Genomic DNA, 12,651 nt, shown 5'->3' with positions numbered 1-12,651 from the left:
GTGTGCTCAGCAGTGGTGGTTGAGTAAAAATATTCTGCATTCTGCTGTTGTGGCAGTAGTTGCAGACTTGCATACATGTGGCAGAGGAGCAATGCTTTGAAGTTAGTCTTAATAGGATTGCCATTTCTGATTCCAGTCAGTGGCGGCTTAGGTATGTGCCATGCCAACACTGCTTTTTACCCTTTCTTAAGGTGAAGCATGGATACAGAGATACAGTGGGAGTGATTATAATCTTTCAGGAGTCCTGGTTTAAAGCAGTGCTCAGCTGCATTGTGGAGGCGTCTCTACATCTGTGAAAGAGTATAATCATCTAAGGGTTTTTTTTTTTCTGTTGTTGTTGTTACTGAGAGAACTCTGAAAACTGAGCAAGGATATGACTTCTGTCTGGTAGCCAACTACAGCATATGCTCTTTTGGTTCTGGAGCTAATATTGCTCCTTTGAGCTACGTACAGAAGACGGGGGGCTTTACTGCTTTTGCAGGTATCTGAATCAAATCCAGCATTGTTCTGTTTGTGTGCTGCAGCCCTCTGTCGAAAGCAATGGGAGTGCAGCAGCATGTGGCACAGGTCACCAAGGTGGACACAAACTGTATGAGCATGCTAGCAGAGCTGGGAGGTAATTGCCCCTTTTGAGTGGGACAGTTTAAAACAGGTAAAATCTGCTGGTTTTATGTAGTTTTTAAGTGTGTTTCTTTTTCTAGAGGAATGTTTGACTAAAAAGTAGTTTTAAAATGGGAACAGGAAGGGCTTGTATCTTGAAATGTGTCCAGCTATAGAACATGAGGTATTAGGTGTGACCTGCATAAAATAAGTTCTGCAATGCCTTTATCCTCTAATAGGTGGAAACCTAGAAATACAGATATGAATGTTGCCCCTACTTACTCTTTGTGGAGAATTCTCTTTTAGTCTTGAGCATTGGACAGTAATGAAAGGAGGTTTTTCCCTTTGGGAATCGAGTGCTTTGTTCAAAATGTAGCTCAGCAATTGAGCTAAAGAAGCATATATATTAGCTACCAGTAATAACACTTGTATCCCTTTTGCTGGATTCAAGGTACTAAATGGCAAGTCATTAAAATGCTACGAAAGTCTGTGTTGACATGGGACTAGGTACATCATTTCAATGTTTTTTTAAACATTGTACCAGTTCTGAGTGATAAAATGCTTCTCAGAATTCATAGATCAGCTGAAGGTGCTGCTACCCATTTATCAGGAAAATAGTAATCTGTAGAACATGCAAATTTTTCAGGAAGAATTGCTAATATCTGTGCCTGTTTCCTGTGTTTTGGTTAACAGCGTGTAGTAGGAGTAATCTGAGGCCCTGAGACTCTCATGTGATTTCAGCACAAAGAATGTGGTGCATGATGGAGTATGGGGCTGGAAGGTGTGACCCTGAGAAAAGGCACTTGGGAATATTGAAACATCTCCCAGCAGTGTTACGCTGTTGGATTTTATTATTTCTGAAATGCAGAAACAATAACTCAGTGGTTCTCTAAAACTTTAGCATAAAAATTCAGGAGTTCTACCAACAACACAGATTTTTTTGTTGTTGTTGTTTTGTTTTAAATTTGAATCACTATTGAAAGTGGTGAATGTTTTCTTGTCTGTGTCTTAAGAGGTTTCTGAAGCGTCACGTTTATCAAATTGGTCTTCTCATTGGATTGGCAAAGCTTTTATGTGTGGCTATGTATATTGTTGTATTTTGTTTAAGTTATAAAATAATCCTTAATATATTCCTTTTCTCCTTCTCTCTCATGAGAACTATTGAGTGGAGTCCATATAGTTCAACCTAGTGTTTTGGAGAATGCAGAAAATAAATTTCTGCCTCAGTGTGAGAGACTGAGTGGACTCCTGTTGTTGCTGAAAGTATTTATATCAGTTTGCATATCATTAGTTAGTACTTACTGGTCACCACATTTCTGACTGCCCTGTAGTAATGCACTTCTGCTGCTGTTGGTATCTTGTGATTCTCTTTGGCAACTCATTAAAATGAATAATTCTGTTGCATAACAGATCTTTTGTACTGCCTGCCTAATGCATTACCAAGGCAGGTTTTGTTGAGGTATGCATGGTATTTTAGTAGGACCCAAATTTTTGTACGTGAGAACTTCTGTTAATTTTTTTCATTGATACTCCAGTTTAACTGATAGTGGCTGGCACATATGGAAGTTGTAGCAACCGTTCCAGGTAACAGGAAACACCTGATATTTCTAATCCCTTCTGATAATGGAGTAAATGACAGGGTAGACCTTGTTCATTATGCCTATCCTGGAGCCAAATTCTCTAAAGCTGGAAAATAATATTTTTTTTTTCCTCAAAAATGCTCTTTATGTGACCTAATGACATAGCCTAACGTCTTCACTGATGTCTGTTACAGATGCACTCTCATGAGTATCAGCCTAAAATCAGTATTGTGTAAAACAATGCATACAACTATGTGCAGCTCTATATATGCACATAGAAGCTTTTCATTTAGACACGCGCACATGTGTATTAGGTCATCAGTCAATAGAATAATCATGGGCATAAACATGTACTATGATGTTTTCCTTTAACCATCTGCTGCCAAGTATTTCCATGGCAGCCAAGATGCTGTCCATCTGTGTTCTGTCAAACTCTGCTTGTATATTAGACACACAAGAAGCTGTGGAAAGAATTGAGTGTTATAGTAATATCATTTATAGAAATGTCAATGTAGCCTAAAGGTAAATGGATGAGAAAATGAATCCAGAACAAGAAGAGTCTAGCCTATTAAAAATGTCGTTGTTCAGAGGATGCTTTGTACCTTACAAATACTTCTGTGCTTCTGTGTTTATGGAAAATACAGACATATTCCACTTCTTCCCTCACCACAAATCTATAACCCAAATCCCTCAACTTGTAACTAATCAGAAAAGATTTTGTAAGTGCCTGAATGTGATAATCTTGATTGTAAATTCAAGAGTTCTTGTCAAAGTAACAGTTTTTTCTTAATGCATATTCTGGGGAGTGTGGAGACTGCTATTACTGCAGAGTGTAAGAAGTACAGTAAAAAATAAGATACAAGGTATTCTTGTCCTTCTGGCCACTACAGACACACAATGACAATTTGTTGCTCTGATACCAATGCTTCAAGCATTGACTTGTTTGGTTTTGTTGAGACAAAATTCTTCAGTAACCACAGTCTTGTCTAGGCATACAAATCTACTATAAGCACTTAATTACTTCTTCATGTAGTTTACCATGCAGCCTCTTAGTATCTTCTTTTATTAGGCCACTGTGACAATTCTTTAATTACTTTAAATAATTTATCTATATGCTAAGTATGGAGAAAAGCTCCAGTGCTTACATCAATGAGATGTTTGTACTAACTAGCTAGCTAAATTAATGTTATATATTCCTTAAGTGCTGTGGGTGAATGTTTCTCCTCCCTCTGCCCGTTCACTTTACAATACCATAAGCATTACAGTATCACATACAGATTACAGAAAACTGCACAGATTGAGCTGACTACAAAAAAACATGGATTATTGGACTCTTCTCTGGCTGTCTTGATTTTTTCTTAAAATGCATTCCATCATGCAGATAGCAAAGGTACAGCAGTTACCTTTCATATCTTTCCAGTCTTGTACTGTTTCTTCCTGTTCCATGGAAATTGGTCAAGAATCGGGTGGTTTTAGCTCATTTGTATTTTGTTCTCAAATCTAATGTACTGCTTAGTTTACAAAAAACTGTGATGACTGCCAAAGCAACATATGTGAGTGACATGAACAGTGTTGTACTAAGCAGCTAGCTATACTAACATCTTAATTCATCACTCAGTATGGGAGAGTGGCAGTTTAGCATATAGCCAGTCCCTTCAGATGTTGGTTTGTTATTTCAGATATAGTTAGGGCAATTTAGTTCTTGCATTTGGGAAGTAGATCAGGCTTGTAAAGCGATTTCTTCTAGAGCTTTTTGCTAATTCTTTGGTGGTGTTCAGATCTCAAAGTTAGAGCCATACATGAATTAAAGTTCCTCCTTCTATGCTGTCAGAGAATGGGAAAATGGAAACATGAATTATTCACTAGGTATTGTAAAGACCCAGGTGCATTAACGATGAATTGTTGAGTGATCTGTGAAATAATTCTGCATAAACTTCCATAGAACAGGAACAGTATTTATAGAGGCAGAACCTATTGTTTGTTTAGAATTATAGCCCAATAGCTACTGAACTGGAATGTGGTTTGACTGTATGGTGAGAAAACTTAAGGCATAGTTCAACGATGCTATTTCCTTTTTTTTTTTTTTGGGGGGGGGGGGGATGGTGTTTCTGATTATTAGAAAAGTGTTTCGTGTTCAAGTATCTTGGAATAAGAACTTGAGACTTATGCTATGAAAAAAATTATTCTTCATTACTGAGGTTGTTGGACAAAATACATTTATTTGGGAAAGGAAATGAAAAATCTGGGAAAGGAAAAGGGAATCTGTATTTTAATATGATATACGAAGAATTAATTGAGCTTTACATAGATACTGTTAAAAAAAAGTTACATTCCCACTGTGAAAAAAAACTGAAAAGAAAGTGTATGCCTCTTGAGCTTAATTTCTCAGAGAGATTTTAAGTAACCTGTGTAAGAACAGTAGAAAATGAGCAGTTCTATGTGGTGCTCTTTCAGTGGGACTGTTTCTGTAATGAAGGTTATAATTTTGCTTTGTTGATATTCAGTCTGGGCAGTCACTGACAGTACAAATATATGGATATTCCAACTAAATTTTGTGATATTACATGCTTTATTCATACAGAAAGCAGATGTGGCTGCAATTTAAAGCTTAGCTAAAATGTTCTGTAATTGTTATGGAAATTAAACACCCCAAGGTGAGCAACTCTTCTGTGGGAAGACATCAATTCTATTTGAAAAATAAATTTAACAAACAAAACAAAACTCCCAAACCAACAAAAAAGAAATAAACCCAACCCCCAAACAACTTCTTAAATCAAAAAACTTTGCTTTTTCATGTTAACAGAGGGATTGATCAGCTTACATATACATATATACTACATATACACATACATATACATATGCATATGCATATACATACATATACATATATATTCAAATGCACAAGAAATAGATATGGTTTTCAATATTTAAAAATTTCAAATAGATTTAAGAGAACAAGTAGACTAATGTTCTTTACTGAGTCATGTTGGCATTAATTCTTTCTTTTTCAGTTCTCAAGTTGGATAGTCCTAACTTTGTAGAGATCTAAGGAAGACTGTGGGGATTTGTGTCATAACTCCGTGAAAACTGCTGGTGTCTTTCCTAACCCCTGCCAAAAAGTCATTGTTTACATAGTCATGTTTCTGACTACTTTCCTTGCTGAAAAGCATTTGCTTGAGCACTGTGGGAGTCACCTCAAATGCTAAGCCACCAAGATGTTTAAAACAAAAGTGTGCTGAAGAACACTGTCTCTATTCTTGTTATTTTCCAAGTAGGCAAAGAGGATACCTCTACTGTTTTGCTTGGTGTTTCTCTGTGTGTGTCTTTTTCCGCTCCTCTCCCCATAGGCTTCATCTTCTTGTTTCTTTGCCCATCTGTAGGTTTCAGCAGAACTGGAGGGGTATCATGCTCTTTGTGATGTTTTGCAGGCTTTCAGTTTGTGATTTCCTTCTGCTTAGCATCTCAATATTTCACAGCCTTTATTCTTTTTTCCCTTTTTTGAGGGACTTAATCTTTTGCCTCATGGCAAAATGGATTTGTTTAGAAAAACTGTATGAACAGATTCCTAGGACACAGAGACTTTTTAATGTAAGACCCTGGGTTGAAAGCAACTGATACGTGTAATATCCCCTTGAGGTAGCGAGACGTCATCATTCTATGGGATATGAAACAAATCTTGTGACATCAGTCAACTGTAGCCTGTATTGTGACTTCATACTTCTGATGCTGATGCTGTACGATGTATTTTCTATAAAGGGTAGTGTGTGTATTCCTGATATCTTTGCTACAAAGTGATGATGGTCTTTGGATTGCTCCACAAATTGCTCACTAATAATGTTATCTTTTCATGTGAGCGTTATGTTTATTTTTGTACTACTATCGAGATTGTTTTACCTACCAGTTTTAATTATTTTCAATTTAATTTCTTTGTTTTTAGGTATACCATAAATGCTACCCTCCAGGAAGCCCTAGAAAGGTAAAACCTTAAAAATTCTGGTTTTGTTCATTCCCTGGGCTTACATGCCAGTTTTTGTTGTGTTTTTATTCTGAATGTATTGATACAATACTGACCTCGCCACTGGAAAAAACAGAGAATGCTGTACTGTAAATCTTTGGGACTGTGATCTTTTTGAGCATTTGTAGAAAATGTGTTTATCTCCAGTCTTACAGTTTTGTTTCCACTGCTTTGAAGCCTCTTCTAATTCATTTGTTTCTGTAAGCATCTGTATTGTTGTTGTGCACTTCAGTGTTCCTTATCATAGGTGTTGCTTCGTTTAGGTGAGCAAATAAACAGTAAGTCTTCAGGTGAAATCACATGAAAGGCATTACCATTTAGGTTAGCTAGTTTACACATTTTTGATGTGACAAGAGCTTCCTGATTGCCTGGTGGTTTTTAGACCACTTGCTACAAAATTTGCTTATTCTTAAAAAACAAAAATCTGTCAGTTATTTGAGTTTTGCTTACTTGTGGTTGAAACAATCTTGTTCCATGACTTTGGTTAGAAAATAACAGGTATGCAGACTTTAGAATTTAGCTATGTCCTCATGAGCTGACTCTTCAACTATGCATCACTTCAATGAGAAATTAAGATATGTTGTACTCTTATGCCTGTATTAGCAGTATATAGTGGTGGCATATGAATCATATTTCTTTTCCCTCTAAAATACCACCCAAAACCTGCATGAAGAATTTATAGCAGTCAGATGTTACCAGCTGTGTACAGCTTCCTCCTATTTGTCTTGGTTTCAGTCCCGTAATGCTCTGGTGTATACCTTTTTATCTTGCATCAGGTTAGAATAAGGTAAACAACCAGATTCCAGGAAGTTTTGGACAGGAATGTGTTTGCTGCCACTGTCATTTTCTTTTCCTTCATCTGTTTGTTTTGTTGGTTTGTTTTTTTATTTCCTCCTCTCTGGGTAGCATTTATCTTAGATGTAGTCATCGAAAAATTACAAGGCAAGATATTGCAGAGAGAATAATTCACTTTGTGTTAAGTTTTTCTGATTTTGTACTGCAACTGGACAGTAGTTGTTCCTCCTGGTTGTTACTGTCATCTGTGGAAGCAACAGGGAGCACTGGGGATACTGGCATCAGTTGTTTGAAGACCTGTGGTATCATCTATTCAGAACATTACACTGACTGCATATCTCAGCATTGTTTTTATTCCTCTACAGTGTAGAAATTCAACTTTCTGGATGTATAAAAAGTTGTTTAATAAAACAAATGCTTTTTATTGCTCACTTCTGTATTTTTCTTTTCCAGTAAAAGCATTTGGTAGAAACATATCCCTCCTAAGTGTCAGATTTGCTGGACCTTATGACATGTTTGAAGTAGCTAATAGTGCAAAAAGGTTCAGTAGACAAATCACCCATTTTTCCATACTATGTTTTTGTGTTTTAAATAACAAGGTTTATAAGTGCTTTGAATTTTGATATTACAAGCATTGTAATTTGTTGTCATCAAAACTACTGTGATTCAATGGAGAACAACAGTCCTGAAACTGTCATCATCTTGGCAGAAAAGAAATTTTTTTGATTATACTCACTTCCAAATCTTCCACATGGCTGAGCTAAGGTCTCACATTGACATTGTGACCAGTGACCGAGGACATGAACTGATACAGAAGTCTCTTGGCAACACCATTAGAACTTTAAAAGTGTAATAAATTAAAATAAAGCAGAAAATCTACACTGAAATTATAAGAGGGTAGAGAAGTAAATGGCTGAAGCTGGCACATTCTGCCTTTAATCCCTTTTCCTACTGGGACATCCTCAGATGGCCTTTGCTGAACTTAAGATATTTAATGGAAGAAGTGTGGCTTTTGGTTTTTAATCTTCTTGGGACTGGAAGACTCTTTGAGTGCTTTGGTAATCCACTGCCCATGAGAAAGGATGGAAGAAAGGGGAAAACCTTATTCTTTCTGTCAAGGCCAGTTGTCTAATTGTTTGATTCTATGGAACAAAGATTTTGATCTAAGAAACCGGAATTTAGCTGTTAGCTTTGGACCCGCTGAACTGCTATGTATTTAAGTTGTGCTGCTATTTCCCTGTTGGGTTGCACTCATACCCAACCTGAAACTGAACCCTGCCTTGCACGTGGTAGTGGTGGGGAAAGGAACGAACAGTGGGATTTTCCAGAAAACAGCAGGAAATATTCCTGTTCAGCTGAAAATTCTCTTCTTGCCTTTCCTGCTTATCCCCTCTTATCACTGAACAGTGGTGACAGCTGGCTAGTAGCACACATAAAGGGAATCACCAAGCTGTAGTGACCAATGATGACCATGTTCCTTAAGTCTTGTATCCACATTGCCACCACATGTGAGGCCTTGGTGTTTTGTGCCTCCTGAGCTCTGTTGTAATATTTAGTTCCTATTTTTGTTCCTTTAAAGGCATAAAGTGTAGTTCGTATTTAAAGTATGCACTTAGATGCAATTGCACAAATGTGTGAATTATGTTGTCTTAATAGCTGAGGCAAATACACGTTCCTTTAGATTTTGTCAGCAATAGTTTACATTAACAAATTAGTTGGTTTGTCTAGTTTTTTTTTGGTGATGAAAGGAAAATGGAATATAAAGACACAGTATATAAGGTGAAGTTTAAAAATATGTGAAGAATCCAAGAAATTGTGGAGAGCTAAACTCACTTTATTTCTTTACATTGTATATATTAAAAATATACTGACAGTCCTTGTCTGAAAATGTAATTACTTTCTCTTCTGCTTGACATTAAGAATGTTCTTTTTGTTGTTGTTCAGAAGGTTATTTCTTACTGTTATAGCTTTAACATGTCATGACTCAATCCAAATTCCAACATTTTACTTATTTCAAGAGCTTTGAACAAACTGATGTTTGAGACGAAAGCTTTTTTCATTACTTAAATTACATATTTGTGTGGGATGGGAATCAGATGGCAGCATTTTAGAAATCTAGTTCACTGCTTCAGTCTTATGTGCCAGTTATCTGTCTGGACAGGACTTTGATATAAAGGCTTGGAAATTAAAGTCGGCATCTGTAGGCCTTTTTGTTTAAAGCTAAATTGAATTAATAGAAATAGCCAGAGGTAAGGACTGGAAAAAAACCCAAACCAAACTCTGAGGCTGAGACTCTCTCAGTTGGAAGACAATGGCGTAACACTAGGTCAATAGTGCACAACATGGTAGGTATGCAGTTGCAGGAGGTTTACAGAATTCATGTAGAATGATTAAGTACTCTTAACTGCATCATAGAATCATAGAATCATAGAATAGTTAGGGTTGGAAAGGACCTTAAGATCATCTAGTTCCAACCCCACTGCCATGAGCAGAGACACATCACACTAAACCATGTCACCCAAGGCTCTGTGCAACCTGGCCTTGAACACTGCCAGGGATGGAGCATTCACAGCTTTCCTGGGCAACCCATTCCAGTGCCTCACTACCATTACACTAAAGAACTTCCTCCTTATATCCAATCTAAACTTCCCCTATTTAAGTTTTAACCCATTACCCCTTGTCCTATCACTACAGTCCCCAATGACGAGTCCCTCCCAACATCCTTATAGGCCCCCTTCAGATACTGGAAGGCTGCTATGAGGTCTCCATGCAGCCTTCTCCAGGCTGAACAGCCCCAAATTTCTCAGCCTGTCTTCATACAGGAGGTGCTCCAGTCCCCTGATCATCCTTGTAGCCCTTCTCTGGACTTGTTCCAAGAGTTCCATGTCCTTTTTATGTTGAGGACACCAGAACTAACCATCCATTACATGGTGTTTACTGATCCATGTACATGCATTCCCTGATCCTTGAATTTTGGGTGTGCAAAACTTTTTTTAATCTTGCACCTAGCAGATGATGTTGGAGTAACTGAGGATCCTGTTGATCTCTTTGTGCAGGATTTTGTGGCATGCATGCATGCTCTCCATCCCTACTCCTCCAAAAATTTTTCAGGAAAATATGTTGACTTAAATGAAAACATAGGATTTGGCTCTTATATTTTTCACTTAATGTCTTACAGCTACGATCTGTGCCTGGGAAATAGTTGGTCCCTCCTCCAAAATTTGATCTCCAGATAAGAATGACTTTTACTGTCAACCAGTTGGGAGGAAATAAAATAAAAATCAGTGTGTCAGCTTTGGTTCTTCAGCTGATACTTAAAACTGCTTATAGTAGTGTGCACTGTGCATTGACTTTTTAGCTATGTTCACATTTACCCTTGATGCACATCAAGATACACATCGGAAGTCTTCTGAGCTTCTCTATGAAGATTAAAATATAATGTTGACTACACAGAAAATGGATGAATGTCAAGTGAACTCTGTCTTGTTTGCTACCCTTCTTGTGCTTATGCTTATTAGAAATTCCAGGATATTATTTTAACACAGAGGGTGTTCACATGTTTCTATACAGAAAAAAATACACCTGAGTTTCTCAGTTGTAAAAATAAACCTTTATTTTGTAAACCATAAAGTTCTAAGCAGAGCACTGCAGTCAAAAGACAAAGGTGTACTGATTGGTAGGTAGTAGAGACAAGGTTAAGCATTTAGATTTAAAAATCTGAGCCTCACTTGATGTAAAAAGGACAATTTACATAAACATTTTACAAAATTGTACGTAAATCAAATGTGTGAGAACTGGGACAGGTGAAGCGTAATTTGGATGCAATGTGCTAGGTGGTAGAGCATGAGAATGTTCCACAATTGTGTATTTTTAAACAGCATATCATAATAGGGATTTCCAATTTTAGTTTTGTCTGCTGTATAAATGTGAAAACTCATAACCATGTGTGGAGTAAGCTTTTCTTTCCCTTCTTCTGGAATACAAACCAGTATGCTAGTACAGTTATTTTTGGCAGTTGAATATTGCTTTAGCTAGGAACCTATTATAAATGCTTCCTTTTAAAACATTGTCATAAATACTTAAATCGTAATAATGGTTCTCAGCAAGACAGATTGTTCTTTCAAATTTTAGTTAGATCAGTTTTGTCTTACTACATGCAAACAGACAATAAAATAGTAAATACAAAGAAAAATCACTAAAGTCCTTTGATAATCAAGGACCACAGAAATGGTAGCAGTAGTTATCAATAACATCAGCAATCAGTAAAATCATACCTATTTAATTTCTCCTATTATCAGTGAACTGTGTGTTTTGGGGTTTCTTACTTACACAACTTCTTTTAAGTTAACTGTTTTCTATTGATTGTTACTTTATGTATTCTCATTACTTTTTTTTTCCTCAGTAGAAGAATGGTGAGTTTAGTTGATAATACTTTTTGCTTTTCAAGCAAATTACATTTTTTGACATTTTCTGTTTTAATTAGACACACACACACACAAAGTTTTTTCTCAATGCAGCAATTTTATATGCAGAGGGCTGGGAAGAAGGTTTGGTTCCAACCTTATGTTTTTCTGACTTCTAAAGTGACAAGCCAAAATGATGCCTTGGTAGAAGATGGCAAGCCTTTTGGGCATATCTCCAAACTTTCCATTATGCGATTGCTATGTTAAATCTGGACAGAACCTGTTGGAGGCAATAAATGAAATGTCACTTCAAGTAATGGCTACTAACAGAAACAATCATCTAAGGACAAGGAAAAGTCCTGCACTCAAGTAACCATTCTATTTCATAGAATCATAGAATAGTTAGGGTTGGAAAGGACCTTAAGATCATCTAGTTCCAACCCCCCTGTCATGGGCAGGGATGCCTCACACTAAACCACGTCACCCAAGGCTCTTTCCAACCTGGCCTTGAACACCATCAGGGATGGAGCATTCACAACTTCCCTGGTCAACCCATTCCAGTGCCTCACCACCCTTACAGTAAAGAACTTCCTTCTCATATCCAATCTAAACTTCCTGTTTAACTGGTTACCCCTTGTCCTGTCAGTACAGTCCCTAATGAACAGTCCCTCCCCAGCATCTCTGTAGGCCCCCTTCAGATACTGGAAGGCTGCTATGAGGTCTCCACGCAGCCTTCTCTTCTCCAGCCTGAACAGCCCCAACTTCCTCAGCCTGTCTTCATACGGGAGGTGCTCCAGCCCCCTGATCATCCTCGTGGCCCTCCTCTGGACTTGTTCCAACAGCTCCATGTCCTTTTTTATGTTGAGGACACCAGAACTGCACACAATACTCCAGGTGAGGTCTCACGAGAGCAGAGTAGAGGGGCAGGATCACCTCCTTTGACCTGCTGGTCACGCTCCTTTTGATGCAGCCCAGAATACGGTTGGCTTTCTGGGATGCGAGCGCACACTGAAGCCTGCTCATGTTCATTTTCTCATCGGCCAACACCCCCAAGTCCTTCTCTACAGGGCTGCTCTGAATCTCTTCTCTGCCCAACCTGTAGCTGTGCCTGGGATTGCTCAGACCCAGGTGTAGGACCTTGCACTTGGCATGGTTAAACTTCATGAGGTTGGCATCAGCCCACCTCACAAGTGTGTCAAGGTCCCTCTGGATGGCATTCCTTCCCTCCAGCGTATCAACTGAACCACACAGCTTGATG

At 37.8% G+C, this 12,651-nt stretch overlaps 1 protein-coding gene across 1 annotated transcript in view; it reads left to right on the top strand.

Moving 5' to 3' along the window:
- The window catches only part of ANK3 (ankyrin 3), a 378,181-nt gene that overhangs the window by 41,550 nt on the left and 323,980 nt on the right, over positions 1-12,651 (top strand). Inside the window, exon 2 of the mRNA XM_057421483.1 lies at positions 6,118-6,156. Within this exon, the coding sequence (XP_057277466.1) occupies positions 6,118-6,156 (39 nt within the window). The remainder of the gene's footprint in view (positions 1-6,117; positions 6,157-12,651) is intronic.

This window comes from Pezoporus wallicus, unplaced genomic scaffold, assembly GCF_028554395.1.
Source record: "Pezoporus wallicus isolate ANWC-B61680 ecotype Strahan unplaced genomic scaffold, APGP_CSIRO_Pwel_v1 contig_4816, whole genome shotgun sequence".
Taxonomy (NCBI): Eukaryota; Metazoa; Chordata; class Aves; order Psittaciformes; family Psittacidae; genus Pezoporus; species Pezoporus wallicus.
Note: the sequence above shows the minus strand (reverse complement) of the source record. Positions and strands in the feature narration are given on the sequence as shown.